The sequence below is a fragment of the Camelus bactrianus genome, chromosome 25, assembly GCF_048773025.1.
Source record: "Camelus bactrianus isolate YW-2024 breed Bactrian camel chromosome 25, ASM4877302v1, whole genome shotgun sequence".
NCBI classification, from domain to species: domain Eukaryota; kingdom Metazoa; phylum Chordata; class Mammalia; order Artiodactyla; family Camelidae; genus Camelus; species Camelus bactrianus.
Genome location: NC_133563.1, coordinates 38,050,283 through 38,064,615, shown reverse-complemented (window position 1 = coordinate 38,064,615; position 14,333 = coordinate 38,050,283). Strand labels below are relative to the sequence as shown.

Here is a 14,333-nt window from a genome sequence, read left to right as displayed (position 1 = left end):
AGGTCCCAGCGGCTGACCTGGCCCTGCTGTTGTGACTATAGCCAGGTGCCCCATCAAGTTTGAACTGTGTGAACCACTGCCAGACATCCCACCATCTCTAGAAAGAAGGCTGGGCTTTTCTCAGCCCCGAGGCCCCTGCTGCCCAGCCCTGCCCCTCTCCCTTCAGTCCTTTTGGGGTGCTCACCGCCCTGCCCCGCCCACCTTCCAGTGTGCTGCCTGCATCTGTGGTCGCGCCTCCCCCTGCCCCCCGCACTAGAGACCAGGGCCCTAGATGGATCCCATGACAAACTGCCCTGTGCGCTGGTGCCCACTGTCCTGCCTGTCCCTGTCCACCTGCACTCCCGAGCCCCAGGTTTGCACAACACTTGAGTCACTAGTGGTTTCTCCCCTGGACTGTTGGCCCACGTGGCCGTTGAGGCAGCCGTTTCTGGTGCTGGGAGAAAGTGTGGGTTGTGGTTACTTCTGTGCTGTCCTCCAGGGCCCCCCTCGGGATTTCTGTGGGGCTTACAGTGCAGAAGCTGAAAGCCTTTGCTGCCAGCTGGGGTGGACAAATGGCCCCCTCGCCCTTTGTTGGCACCACACTCCTTCCCGAGCAGTGTGGTAAGGGCCTTGCCTGGTGCGGTGCTGGCTGTGCGCTGCCCTCCCCAGGCCGGGGCGGCCCCTGGGCGGGTGCGGGTAAAGTCCAGCTGGACGTGGAGTTCCGGCTGCCCTCTTCCACCCTCGCGGAGCCCACTGCATGGAGCTGCCAGCTTCGCGGGGATCGGGACAGGCCACGCGGCAAGGGGGCAAGGGGCCAAGGGGAGCAGGGGTGACCAGCGAGAGCATATGCCCCCAGCCCCAGCCAGGTCCAGCTGCTGGGGCCCCTGGGCGTGTCTGGAGGCCAGCGGCCCGCCCCGCCCATGCCGGTTGCCAGGAAAGGCGGTCTCTCCCTGGTGTCCCAGCCTCCTGGTGCGTCCCGCTGGCTGGGCGGGCTTTGGGGAGCGCGGCGTCACGGGGTGGACGGGCGGGGCGGCGAGAGTCCGGAGTGCGGGGGTAATGGCGGCAGAGCAGGACGCAGAGGGGCGCGCGGCGGCCCGGCCGCTGCTCACCGACCTCTACCAGGCCACCATGGCGCTGGGCTACTGGCGCGCGGGCCGGGCGCAGGACCAGGCCGAATTCGAGCTCTTCTTCCGTCGCTGCCCGTTCGGTGGAGCCTTCGCCCTGGCCGCTGGGCTGCGCGACTGCGTGCGTTTCCTGCGCACCTTCCGCCTCCGGGACGCAGGTATCCCCCCAGGGCCCGGGAGCCCCTCCTACCCGGCCCCCTCGCCCCGCCCACCACCACCTCTGCCGCCCCTAGATGTGCAGTTCCTGGCCTCGGTGCTGCCCCCAGACACAGACCCGGCGTTCTTTGAGCACCTTCGTGCCCTCGACTGCTCCGGGGTGACAGTGCGGGCCCTGCCCGAGGGCTCCCTCGCCTTCCCCGGTGTGAGTGCAGGGTGAGCCGGACGCCGGGGTGGGGCTGAGTGGGCCCGGGGTGCCGAGCTGACAGCCTGCCCCGCAGGTGCCGCTGCTGCAAGTGTCGGGGCCACTCCTGGTGGTGCAGCTGCTGGAAACGCCGCTCCTCTGCCTGGTCAGCTATGCCAGGTGGGGCCTGGGGTGCCAGGTGGGGCCTGGGGCAGGACCGGGGCTCCTGCCCAAGACCCGAAGGCTGGGCTCTGAGGAAGGAGCACGGCCTTCCGGGCCCCGCCCGGTGGGGCGTGGCCCCTGGGTTGGATGGTGGAGCCCAGGCCTGGGTCCTGGAGAGGGACCTTCGGCTCCCACCGTGCAGGGTCCCAGGAGAGGACGGCTCTGGTTGGCTTCCTGGCCCTCACGCAGGGCCCTTGCCCTGTTGCTCCAACAGCCTCATTGCCACGAACGCAGCGCGGCTTCGCCTGATCGCAGGGCCGGAGAAGCGGCTGCTGGAAATGGGGCTTCGGCGAGCTCAGGGACCGGATGGGGGTCTTACGGCCTCCACCTACAGCTACCTGGGCGGTGAGGGCCAGGAGAGGGAGGCAAGGTTTGGGAAAGGAGGCCAGCCCTGAGATCCCCCTCACTTCAGTACCTGAAGTCCCTCAACCTTGCCTGATGCCCTGGTCCAGGCTTTGATGGCAGCAGCAATGTGCTTGCGGGACAGCTTCGGGGCGTGCCTGTGGCCGGAACCCTGGCACACTCCTTCGTCACGTCCTTTTTGGGTACCGAGGTGCCCCCTGACCCGGTCAGTACCCCTGTCTGCCCCACTGCAGTCCAGAGGGCAGACCCCAAAGCCAGCCGCTGCCCAAGGGGAGGGAGGGGCCAGTTCCTGCTCTGCACTCAGGTAGGTGCCATGCCTGGCCCACCTCAGCCACCCTGGCAGGTAGTCTTGGTGCTGCGCTGGGAAGCTGGCAGGCAGGTGGCTCAGACCCTTTACCAGGGACAAACCAGACCCCACCCTGTGCTCTGGATCCTCCATCCTTCACTAGTTCCTCTCCCCAGATGTTGGCTCCTGCTGCTGGTCAGGGCCCCACCGTGGACCTGGCTGCCAGTGTGGAGACATGGCTGGAGCGTGTGTGTGCCCACCTGGGGCTGGGAGTGCAGGAGCCACACCGGGGGGAGCGGGCAGCCTTTGTGGCCTATGCCCTGGCCTTTCCCCGGGCCTTCCAGGGCCTGCTGGACACCTACAGTGTGCGGAGGTGAGGCCCAGGTATCCCCGGAGCGGGCTCAGCCGAGCACCTTCAGGCCCCCGACCGCCTTGCCCTGCCTGCAGGAGCGGCCTTCCTAACTTCCTGGCTGTAGCCCTGGCTCTGGAGGGGCTGGGCTACCAGGCAGTGGGCGTGAGGCTGGACAGCGGCGACCTGCTTCAGCAAGCCCAGGAAATCCGCGGAGTCTTCCGAACGGTGGCGGCCCAGTGAGTCCCCGGGGCACTTTGCCTGCTGAGACCCCCTCTGGGGCTGGAATATTGGGATGGGACAGAGGAGGGGAAGGAGGGACCTTCCCAATCTTCACCCCTCCCACGGTGAGGCTCTCTGGTGTGGTCGCTACCTCAGTAGAGAAGTCACGGCCCTGGCGAGGAGGCTGGGGTGGGCTCACTCAGGGGCCTGCAGGCAAAAAGGCCAGAGCCAGCATGGCTGAAGGCAGATTATCAGGGGGTGGGGAGATGGCATGACGGGTGGGAGGGGACCAGCGCATCGGGAGCAGCGGAGGGGCTGCCCACACAGGTTCCGGGTGCCCTGGCTAGAGTCGGTCCCTATCACCGTCAGCAACAGCATTGACGAGGAGGAGCTGGCCCGGCTGGCCCAGAAGGTGAGTGGGGCAGGGGCAGGCCAGAGGGCGGCCGGGGGCCCCAGGCCTGCGGGTGCTGGACGAGCCCAGGGCCGCCTCCTGTCCCCTCCTCCAGGGCAGCGAGGTGAACGGCATCGGCATCGGCACGAGCGTGGTCACCTGCCCTCGTCAGCCTTCCCTGGGCTGTGTCTACAAGGTGGAGACGGGGCAGGGGCCCTGTGGGGGCGGGCTGGGCTGGGTCATGGGCCCGAGGGGAAGGGTCCAACTCTGCTGACACCCTGTCTCTGCAGCTGGTGTCCGTGGGAGGCCAGCCACGAATGAAGCTGACTGAGGACCCAGAGAAGCAGACATTGCCTGGGAGCAAGGCTGCCTTCCGGCTCCTGGGCTCCAACGGTGAGGCTTGCCCTGCTGACCCTCTGCAGTTCGGCTCAAGGCCCCTGGCCCCCCACGTTATTCTTGGCACCCCTGACACGCACACACACACACACACACACACACAGGGTCTCTGCTGATGGATGTGCTGCAGTTGGCAGAGGAGCCACCTCCCCAGGCTGGCCAGGAGCTGCGAGTCTGGCCTCGAGGGGCCCAGGAGTCCTGTACCGTGAGGCCGGCCCATGTGGAGCCACTTCTGCGACTCTGGGTCCAGCAGGGACAGGTGACCGCCCCTACCCACCCCGCTAGGCTGCACCTTCAACCCAAATCAAGCCCTGACACCTGACCTAGAGCCAGCCCCTTCCTTCCCTCTTCCCCCCAGCTGTGTGAGCCCCTCCCATCTCTGGCTGAATCCAGAGCCTTCGCTCAGCTGTCCCTAAGCCGTCTGAGCCCCGCACACAGGCGGCTGGAGCAGCCTGAGCTGTACCAGGTGGGTGTCGGGCCCACATCGTCAACCTGACCTGTGTGCTCTCTGCCCCGACAGCCACCCACTGTCCCCTCCTCTCCACCCTGCAGGTCGCACTGTCTGAGAAGCTACAGGCCCTGGTGGACAAACTGAGTGCCAGCAGTCCCCGTGAGAGTCCAATGGTGGGAGCTGCCTGAAATTAACACGAGTCCTTCACTGTCCCCCACAACTTGTCATGTGTCGTGTCTTCACCCAGCCTGCCACTCACTGGACCCCCAGGGCCTCCCGGGGTGGGCTGGAGTCAGGGATCAGCGTGAGGGCTCGTGCTTCCAGGGGAGATCCCGCCTGGCCCGGGCAGGGAGGCGGCCCTGTGCCGAGGCCTGAGGGTGGTGAGGAGGTAGGCTAAGGGCAGGGAGTGTCTGAGGCCTGGGGAGCTGGGAAAGGGCAGGGCTGTGGGGAAGGGAGGCCTCTGGTGCCCAGCTGGGAGCTGGGGGTGTTACCATGGAAGGCCTCTCCCTGCTGGAGGCTCGAGAAGGGGCACCTCGGGGTGGGGCTAGAGTGCCAGATACAGGAGCTCCAGCATTCCTGTGACCATGCGCTGCCAAAGGCACTGTCCTCAGGCAGGCTCTGTGGGGCACCTTGAGCTTCCCAAGCCAGAGAGCAGCCTGGTGTCACCTGCCACTGCTGCTGCCAGCCCTGCAGGACCCTGCCACTGGGGACCCCCGTGGCCCTGCGCCCCACCCATCTGGCTCCCTCCTGGCCTTGGCATCCTGTCATGATGCCGACCAGCCTGGGCCTTGGGGACCCGGCTCCTCGGAAGGGAGAGGAGCGGGTCCGGGCCTGCGCTAGAGCCAGTGAAGAAGTTGAGGGGACAGAGAGCTGCTCAGCTCTGTGCAGGCAGGCTAGTCAGGTCTCCAGAGGGGCCACTCAAGAGAGCGGTCTAGGGCTCTGCGGACGCGAGGGCGGGGCCCGGGCCTGGCCTGTCCAGGCCTTGAAGCAGGTGTGGGTGTGGAGGTGCTGACTCCAGGGCGCTTCCCACAGCACCGCCGCCTGCCGAGGTATTTGGCCAGACCAGCTCTTCTGGCTCCCCTGCCCAGGCTGGGCAGTGCCCCTGAGTTGCTGGGTGACAGTGATGGTGGGAATTTAGGGCAGAGGCCCAGTCAGGCCATCCCTGGGGGACAGGTGGTTGGAGGAAGATACAAACACACAGACACACAACAGAACATACACTGGCCCCAGGTACCCACGGGTCACCACTTCTCAGCTCTGCACTTCCTTGGTGCCGGGACCCAGAGCACCTCCCCCCTCCAGCGATGGCGGTCACCTGCAAGGACACCTGAAGGCACAGACAGGGCAGCTCCTCTTGCCTCTGGCTCCACCCCAGGGCTGCCCCAAGCTCAGAGGTGTGGGCAGCTCTCTGAATTACCCCCATTCCCAGAATGGCTGGGTCGGAATGCAGAGGGGACAGCCCAGGCCCAGCCTGGGCTGAATCAGGTGAAGCCTCAGCTCAGGGCTAGGCCCAGCGTTCTGGACCCTGCCAGGGTCTCTTCAGGGCTGTCCACACCTTCCCCAAGGTCTGCCTAGAGGAGGCAGAGATCACGGACAAGGACCCTTCTCTCCCCTTGCAGACCCACTGTCTCCCAGGGACCTTCCCTCTTCCCCAGGGCCTGGGGGCAGAGTCAGACCCCAGGCGCTCAGTCTTCTCACCCCAGATGCTGGCCACTCACCTCCAGCAGCCCAGGCAGGAGGGCCTTTCATAAGCCCCCAGCAGGCACCACTCCTGGGGACACCTCTGTGTGGCTCCCCAACCCCCACCCCCATGCATACACACACACACGCACGCACGCACGCGCCACCACGCCTGTTCTTGGTCCCGCCTGCCTGGGACATGCTTCTAGGTCAGGCCTGGGCATGACTTCCTGGGAGGACTGGTGGCAGGTGCTACAGGCTGGGCCTGGCTGAGAGGCTCAGCGTGTGTGGCAGCCATGGCTGGGGGCATGTGGGGCCGGCCCCGGGGGGCCCCTGTGGGGGCTCTAACCTTGACAGCTCTGGCCGAAGGGATCCGGGCCAGGCAGGGGCAGCCCCCGGGACCCCCTTCCACAAGCCCTCAACCTGAATCTGAGCTTGAATCTGAAGTGGAGCCCCAGAGGGCAGCAGCCAGCCCCACAGCTGGCAGTGAGCCCTTTTCCCGGCCCCCAGCCCAGGAGCCAGCCCCAGCGATACCCCATCAGGTGAGCAGGAGGATGCCTGGGGGTCAGGGGAGATAAAGTGGAGGGAACAGTGGAACAAACAGAACAACAGAAAGGCACAGAGGCTTTGTTTAGAGCGGGGAGGGGTGGGGAGGAAGAGAGTGGGAGAGGCAAGGGGTCTTCATACACCCCCTCACCCCCAACCCCAGACTCCCCAGAGTTCCTGGGAGGATGGGGCCCTTGAAGACCTGGCGTTGTACGCAGCTGCCTGCCTGGAAGATGCTGGTTTTGCGGGGACCCAGGCAACAGCCCTCACTCTGTCCTCAGTCCTGGAGGCCCAGGGGGAGCAGTTGGAGGACCAGGTTAGCCCCCATCCCGTCCCTGCCCCAGAGTCTCCTGCCCGTTGGCCTCCAAGTTTGGGGGTTGGAGCAAGCAGCCCCCTTCGGGTCACACCTGCTTGGGGGGGATTCAGAGGGTAATAGACAGGGGTCAGAAGGCCTGACTGCTGCCGTTCACCCCTCCTCGCCAGGTTCGTGGTCTGGTGCGTGGGCTGCTGGCACAGGTGCCCAGCCTGGCAGAGGGGATGCGCCGGCGGGTAGTCCTGCGGGTGCTGAGCGCACTTGCCCTGGAGCATCCTCGGGACGTGGTGTGTGCACTGCTGCCATGCTCTCTGCGCCCGGACGGGTAACCTGCCCTGCCCCAACGCACCACTTCCCCGCTGCCCCCATGCAGCTTCCTTCCCCTTTCCGGCTTGGTGGCAGAGTCTGGCCCAGGGTGGGTCAGGTGGTGGCGCGGGCAGAGCCTTCTAATTCCGTCCCTTCCAATCCTGCCTCTCACCTCCCACCTTGGGTCCTCAGAGCTGGGCTCCTGGCCTGGGGCCTGCCTTCTCTCTCCAGGTCTCTCTTGGAGCCCAGCCTGGGGAGGGCGCTCCAAGGCCAAGTGAGCAAGCCAGGTGGTTTCTACACCCCAGCACCCCTGGCTCTTTGGCTAATCTGCCCCAGGAGAAGTTATCTTTGGTTTTATTCTCTATGGTGATTGTTCCTAATACCAGGTTTGTTTCATTGTTGCTGGCCCAACAGGGTTCTGAGTGGTCCCTGCCAGGCGGCCAATCCCGCGGACCTGGCTGTATTGTGGTCTGCATGGATGCCATTCATTTTGTTTCTCTGGGATTGGTTGGGGGCGGTTTGCCTGCCCCTCCTCCTGCTGGAGTCCTAGTGGCCCTGACCTGGGGACTTCCCACATCCCACCAGGCCCCGTCTCACATGCCCCGTGCCCCCAGGGCGGCGGCCGAGCTGTGGCGCAGCCTGAGCCGGAACCAGCGGGTGAATGGGCAGGTGCTGGTGCAGCTGCTCTGGGCGCTCAAGGGCACGGCCGGACCCCAGCCGGAGGCTCTGGCGGTAGGTGGCTCCAGCCAGCATTGCCGGGGATTCTCCCTGGCTTTGGCCCAGGGGGACAGGAGAGTTGACCCGAGAGGGGTGAGGGCAGCAGGCTCTCAGCTGGGCCATGCCCACCCATAACATCCCTCAAGCGTTGAAGCCTTGTCCTAGTCTGTTTTGCAATGCCTGAGCCAGAGTGGGCTGCTTGTTCTGCAGGCCACTCGCGCCCTTCGGGAGATGCTGGCCGTGTCTGGCTGCGTGGGGGCCACACGGGGCTTCTACCCGCACCTCCTCCTTGTTCTGGTCACACAGCTACATGAGATGGCCCGGGGCACGTGCTCCCCTGACACTCCCAAGGTCTGGGCCCCATCCTACCAAGGGCCACCACACAGCCACGCCAGGTGAGGGTGTGCACCGGGGGAGGCGAGGGCTGGGCCAGTGCCCTCCTGGCCCTCACTGCTCACTTGTCTGCTGCCCCCACCTCCAGCTGCACCGTGGAGGCCTTGAAGGCCCTGCTCACTGGTGACGGCAGCCGCATGGTGGTCACGTGCATGGAGCAGGCTGGTGGCTGGAGAAGACTGGTGGGAGCCCATACGCACCTGGAGGGTGTACTGCTGCTGGCCAGGTGCGGGGCATGAGTGTGGGAGAAGAGGCAAGGGCAGGAGGTGGCCGGGTAGAGGCTTTGGGAGGGGTGAGGCCAGAAGTGGAGGGAGAGCTCCCATTTCTGCCCAATCACAGTGCCATGGTGGCCCATGCCGACCACCACCTGCGAGGCCTGTTCGCAGACCTGCTGCCCCGGCTGCACAGCACGGACGATGCCCAGCGCCTCACAGCTATGGCCTTCTTCACTGGGGTGAGCTTGCCCCCAAGAGGGGTGGTTGGTGTGACTGGGGACTCATCCCCTGTGCAGCCCGGCCTGACCGGCATCGCCAGCGCGCTGACCCTGTGTGCTCCGCCCAGCTGCTACAGAGCCAGCCCACCGCCCGGCTCCTGCGGGAGGAGGTCATCCTGAAGCGGCTCTGCACCTGGCAGGGCGACCCCGAGCCCACCGTGCGCTGGCTGGGCCTGCTGGGCCTTGGCCACCTGGCGCTGAACCGCCGGAAGGTGAGGGGCAGGACTGGGTGAGGGGGGTGGGGGCTGTGAGGGGCCGACCACGAGTCCTTGTCTCCGCAGGTGCGTCACATGAGCACACTGCTGCCCGCGCTCCTGGTCACCCTGGGCGAGGGTGACACACGGCTCGTGGGCGCTGCGCTGGGGGTGCTGCGGAGGGTTCTGCTGCGGCCGCAGGCGCCAGTGCGCCTCCTGAGCGCAGAGCTGGGGCCACGTCTCCCACCGCTTCTGGATGACGTGAGCCCCGCCCCGCCCTCCAGCCCCGTCCCCCGCTGTCCCCCGCCTCTTGCCCCAGGATCCCCATCCCACCCCTGGCTCCCGCATTGGCCCCCGTCCTGGCTCCCAGACCGCACCCCCAGACAGCAGCCCTCCTATACCCTCTCCTTGCTTGCCCCACACCGACTGCACCCTCCCCTGCAGGCCCGGGACTCAGTCCGCGCCTCTGCGGTCGGGCTCCTCGGGACGCTGGTGCGGAGGGCCCGGGGCAGGCTGTGGGTGGGGCCCCGAGGCCCCCTGCGCAAGCTGGTGCTGCAGAGTCTCGTGCCGCTGCTGTTGCGCCTGCATGATCCCAGCCGGGACACTGCTGAGGTCAGCTCAGCCTGCCAAGACTGCCCCACTGCTGTCCCCACTAGAACCCCCACCCAGCCCCGCCACAGCTGCCTCTCCAAAGACTTCGGGTCAGGGACTTCCCCATGGAGCACAGGTGCCCGTGTCAAGGTCCCTGGTCTTTCTGGGGCCCCTGCTCTGGGCTCCTCTACTCCGCATCCTGTCCACCCACCCCTGGCTGCCTCCTGCCGCTTTCAGAACGTCTAATCTTGCTCCCTTCCCCTGTTCCAGAGCTCAGAGTGGACCCTGGCCTGCTGTGACCAGGCCCTGCGCTGGGGCCTGCTGGAGGAGATGGTCACTGTGGCCCACTACAACAGCCCTGGGGCCCTAAGCCAGATCTGCCAGCGCCTGGTCAGTAAGGGGAGGACAGTGACAGTGACGGGGTGTGGTCAGCTGCCTACTTGGCCCAGTACACGCCAGGGCCACTCTCCCGAAACTGAGTCTCCCCACCCTTCTGGCCAAGATGGTGGCACCCAGGGGGTCCCTAGGGGGCCTTGGCCCCTTAACTCACTTTGCAGCCGCCTTTCTATGCAGAACTGGCCCTCTCATCCTGCCACGACCCCTTCTGTCCCCAGGTTCAGTGGTACCCAAGCCACGTGCCCGGCTTCCTGAGCCAGACCCAGGGCTACCTGCGGAGCCCACAGGACCGCCTGCGCCGGGCAGCTGCCGTGCTCATAGGTGAGGCAGCCCTGGTCACACTGTCCTTTGCACCCAAGGCTCTGGGAGCTGGGCCAGCCCCTCCCTGCTGTGGGCGTGGGGCCAGCACTCAGGGGTTTGCTTTGGTCCAGGCTTCTTGGTCCATCACTCGAGCCTCAGCTGCGTCAACCAGGACCTACTGGACTCCCTGTTCCAGGGTAAGGACCCGACTCACCAGGGAGTGGGGTCCCAGAGAGGTGATGGGTACTAGAGTGGAGTGGATGGGAAAGGACAGGTGGACGGCTGGGGACCTGCAGCTGTCCTGAGAGCCCTCCCTGCCACATGAACCTCCCTGTCCCCGCAGACTTGGGGCAGCTGCAGAGTGACCCTGAGCCCTCTGTGGTGGCAGCAGCACAAGTGTCCTGCCAGCAGGTGGCACTACTGGCCCGAACACAGCACTGTCCCCACTGCTGGCGCCTCCTTGGCCTCCTGCGCCTACCCCACCTTGGCCAGCACCACGCCCACCCTGCCCGGCTCCCACCAGTCTACGAAGACAGCCCATTCCAGCACTGGAGCCTGGCTGGCCACTGGGACTGCTCAGGACCAGGCTGAGTCTGACCTGCCTGCCCTCCAGGTGGGAGTCAGGGGTCTGAGTGGGGCGCCCCACCACTCTGTGGCCAGTCTGGGCAGGGCCAGTTCTGCGGAAGAGGTCTCCCTTGAGGGGCACCCGGGCTTGGTGCTGGACACCGATACCTGCCTTTGGAGCTGCCCGAGGCCTGCTGCACACAAAGAGCCCTCTCCAGGAGCGCCCCACCGTGACAGCCATGGGGCCTGGAGGGAGCCCATGTGCCTTCTGCCCGAGCACCAATTCACTCTCAGCCTCTCACTTCTTACACACCTGGGTCCGCCTGTCCCCCTCAGGCATATGGCTCTCCAAGCCCCTTGGAGTGTGCCCTGCCCATGGCACCTGGCCTCCCAAGCCAGACTCTGGTGGGGGACAGTGTGAAGCGGGCACAGCCCTCCTCCGGGGCCTCTACCTGTCGGGCCCTCCTGGCCACCACAGCAGCCCAGCACCCTCCATCGTATGCTCCACTCCCTGCTGGCCATGCCCTGGCCTGAGGTTCTCAGGCTCCTGGCCACATCCTCGCTGCTCAAGAAGCTTTGGTCTGTCCACACCTGCTGCCCCACAGCCTGGTCCCACTCCACCCGCCCACCATGGTGTCAGACCGCCCCCTGGACCTTCTCCGGATCATGTCCCCTGACCTCCCCACTGGACAGCACAGGCCCGAGATGATGCCTGCAGGTCCAGGTGTGAGGCAGCCGCATCCACAGCCCACCGGGCTGAGCCCTCGCCTCGGTGCCCCAGCGCCTGGCTCAGGGTTGAATGAGAAAGGCAGGACTGGACGTTCGGGGAAGAGGCCCCTCTAGGAGTGTCTGAAGCTGTGACTAGGCCCCTCCAGGCCCTGCCAAGTGGCTTCCTCCACCGGGAGTATCCACCTTGAGGTGTCCTCCTGCCCTCCCAGGGCCCCCCAGAGCTGCTTCCTCAGAGAAGGAGGCCTCGACTCACACAGCCTCTTGGAGGCTGGGGCTCTGTCCATCCCCATGGAGAGAGTTTAAAATAAACGCACGGGTCAGAAGGCTCAGCATCTGTCTGTGGCCTGGTTCTGGGCCGAGGCTGTGGTGCTGGTGTGCTGGGCCTGGTCCAGGACCGGGCTGCGGCCAAGGTGACAGACAAGGCATTATGTGGCCAGGAGCAGGGGGCAGCCCGGGGGTGGGCGCAGAAGTCAGGCAGCTTCACCCTGAGACGAGAGGTTACTCTGTGGTCCAGTGTGTGGAGCCAGCGGGGTCAGAGCTCAGCAGAGGGGTCTGGGGTCTCTTCGTTGGCTGGGCATCCCCAGGCTGGGGAGGCTTAGGCCAAAGGCACTTGTCTGTGTGAAGCCAGAGGTACGGTTTGCTGTATCAGTCCAGATCCTCCAGAGCAGCTGCCAGAGCTGGACTGAACTACAGGAAATATATTGGGGTCATGCTGGAGAGGCCAGGAGGCCAGCAGACCCCTGAGGGAAGGAGAGGGGGAGGGGGAAGGGAGGGTGGTGGTGTTCGGGGACACGGCAAGCTGGTGTCGCGGGTGGTAAGAGAATTTACCAAAGACAAAGAAGAGTTTGAGAGACAAGGAAGAAGTGGAAATGGGCACAACAGCTGGGCGACAGCGGGCCATGTGGACAGCGATCGGAGCTCGCATGCCCCGGCGTAGACGTGTGGGGGCTTACGTCAGGGACAGGGTTGTGCGCACAAGGGGGTGCTGCTTGCGCAGCTGGGGCACAGGCACCGACTGGCGACTAGTGAGGCTCGGCGGGGGCTGTTCTAAGTCACGGGGTTTATGACTCTGGTAAGGGCAGGGTGTGCAGTGAGGCCTCCTGCGCCCACCCCACCTCAGCCGGCACCACGCCCGCCCTGCCCGGCTCCCTCCAGTCTATGGAGAGCCCATTCTAGCACCAGGGCTGGCCCGCGCAGGTACTGTGAGACTAGCGGTTTCTAGGGGCGGTTAGTTTGGCCAGGGCGCACACACGTCAGGGAAAAAAATGCTCTTTATCTTTTTATGAAGGAATGTAGGCACATGGAGCATCCAGGAGTGGGGGTTAAGGACTTCAAGAACGCCAGCCTGCCCCACAGGTGGGCGTGTCCTCGGGGTTTCTCAAGCCAGTCACTCATCAGGGAGGCACCAGCTCCCAGGCCTGTGGGCCCCTGGCAGGGCTGGATCCCCTCCTCAGCTCCCATCACTGCAGGCAGGTCTGTGAGCAGCATCCTCACAGCCGCCTGACTTGGTCTGGGCCCGGGGCTGGGCTCAGCAGGACCCTGGGTGGGCATTTGATGCCTGCTTCTCCCACCAAGCACACACTTGTCCGACCACAGCATGGCGGGGCAGGCTGGTGGCAAACCCCACAGTGATGCTCACCTGGACGGAGAGCCCAGCTCAGACGGAGGTCTGGGCAGACAGCGCCCTACCTCTTCTCACGCCACCTCCACCCTGTAGCAGGCCGTTTGGAGTACAGGCTGTCTCCTGAACGATGCATCTGCCTGCATGTGGTCATGTGTCCACCTGCCTTGCTATGCCGCTCGCCCAGTAGCGGGAAGCCCTGCCAGACTCCGCGCCTGCCGTGTGTGAGGTTCCCTGTAAAGCCTGTTGCTTTGTCCTAGGAGTGCCACCCTTCCTGGGGATTTGCCGGCTGGAGTCCAGGTGGAGCAGCGATGCCATAGCCCTGTTCCCAGGTGAGTACTTCTGGTCTGTGAATGTCCAGGCTGCCCAGGTCCCTCGGATCTGCCTGCTAAGAGCCCATCTCCCCACACGGGGCCAGGACTGGGAGCACTAGGATCGGGGTGCACTCTTTTCCGCATGATGCCCTCCTGCCTGGATCTTGATGCTCAGATATTCTCAGGTGAGCTACGCCACTGGAGACCTCAGGGCACTGGTGGTCCTAGAACCTGAGTGCTGACGGTCAGACTCTCCAAAGGGGGCCTGGCAGGGCCCAGGACTTAAGTCACTGCCTGGCCTTGAGGGTAGAGTCTCAGGGCCAAGAAGCGGCTTTCCCGCTCCTGCTTACGTAGTGCTTCCCAGAACCTAAGCCGTTCCAGTCCTGTCCACCTTGCTTTTGCCTTTCAAGTTCCCCTAACAAGGTTCCCCAGGGAGCAGCATGGCCCTGGTGAACACAAGAAGGCCTGAGAGGCATCCAGCGTCTCCCTTCACCGTGGGAGGGGTCGGTTTCCAGGGGGTTTCTGTACCTAGATCCGGGATGTTTGGGGTGCATGCTTCTGTTTGTTAATTTCACTGTTGGCCTTGACCCAGAGTTTTCTCGGGGGTTAACTTCCCAGCCACAGCCGAAGCGATCACCCCCTCTCTTTAGCCAGTCCTGGACCACAGGCTGTGACCCACAGGAGGCTGCAGTCCTGGATTCCCACTGAGGCCAAGCCCTGCAAGGACTGCAGCTCGGGGACCAGGAGGCCTCTTCTCCAGAGACTCTTACCTCTGAGTTAATGGATTTGGATGAAACACACCCCAAAGGCCAGTTTCTCTGGTTCAGGTCACTTCCCCAGGGCCTCCATGCAGCCCCAAGAGTGCAGGTCCATCTCTTGTCAGCCCACGGGTTCTCATCCCCTTTGCAGCCCCTGCCTCCATCAGCTCTCAAGTTCCTTGAAGCCGAGAGACCCATCCTGGGGGTTGACTTGCTCCACTTCTTTCACAGGCTGGCCTGCGGGGAGGGGCCAGGAGCCTGGCCCCGTGGCTGGTCACCTGATGGTGGCCCGGTC

General features: G+C 65.2%; 2 protein-coding genes across 11 annotated transcripts; both read left to right on the top strand.

Moving 5' to 3' along the window:
* Positions 1-795: 795 nt before the first annotated feature.
* Positions 796-4,343, top strand: NAPRT (nicotinate phosphoribosyltransferase). 7 transcript variants are annotated; one of them, XM_074352797.1, is made up of 13 exons: positions 1,036-1,261; positions 1,337-1,464; positions 1,541-1,623; positions 1,880-2,010; positions 2,118-2,233; positions 2,491-2,687; positions 2,762-2,902; positions 3,213-3,297; positions 3,392-3,472; positions 3,567-3,669; positions 3,777-3,931; positions 4,031-4,138; positions 4,225-4,343. In XM_074352797.1, exons 1-13 carry the CDS (start codon positions 1,036-1,038, stop codon positions 4,309-4,311), a joined length of 1,641 nt encoding a protein of 546 aa, XP_074208898.1. In that variant the 3' UTR covers positions 4,312-4,343. The 7 variants fall into 7 exon arrangements, 6 of the variants coding, with proteins under 6 accessions (XP_074208899.1, XP_074208897.1, XP_074208896.1 ...); XM_074352796.1 differs by lacking the exon at positions 1,337-1,464 and having other exon boundaries at positions 802-1,261; positions 1,541-2,010; positions 3,255-3,297; XR_012502176.1 differs by lacking the exon at positions 1,337-1,464 and having other exon boundaries at positions 803-1,261; positions 1,541-2,010; positions 3,803-3,931.
* Positions 4,344-4,361: 18 nt separating this feature from the next.
* On the top strand, positions 4,362-11,674 carry MROH6 (maestro heat like repeat family member 6). Of its 4 annotated transcripts, none has more exons than XM_074352776.1 (14): positions 4,362-6,345; positions 6,513-6,665; positions 6,833-6,987; positions 7,583-7,700; positions 7,992-8,080; positions 8,167-8,304; positions 8,418-8,532; positions 8,640-8,783; positions 8,853-9,026; positions 9,210-9,377; positions 9,627-9,746; positions 9,971-10,073; positions 10,184-10,249; positions 10,396-11,674. In XM_074352776.1, exons 1-14 carry the CDS (start codon positions 6,100-6,102, stop codon positions 10,641-10,643), a joined length of 2,037 nt encoding a protein of 678 aa, XP_074208877.1. In that variant the 5' UTR covers positions 4,362-6,099; the 3' UTR covers positions 10,644-11,674. The 4 variants fall into 4 exon arrangements, with proteins under 4 accessions (XP_074208877.1, XP_074208876.1, XP_074208879.1 ...); XM_074352775.1 differs by having other exon boundaries at positions 4,367-6,345; positions 7,896-8,080; XM_074352778.1 differs by having other exon boundaries at positions 6,208-6,345; positions 6,568-6,665; positions 6,833-7,700.
* Positions 11,675-14,333: the final 2,659 nt, after the last annotated feature.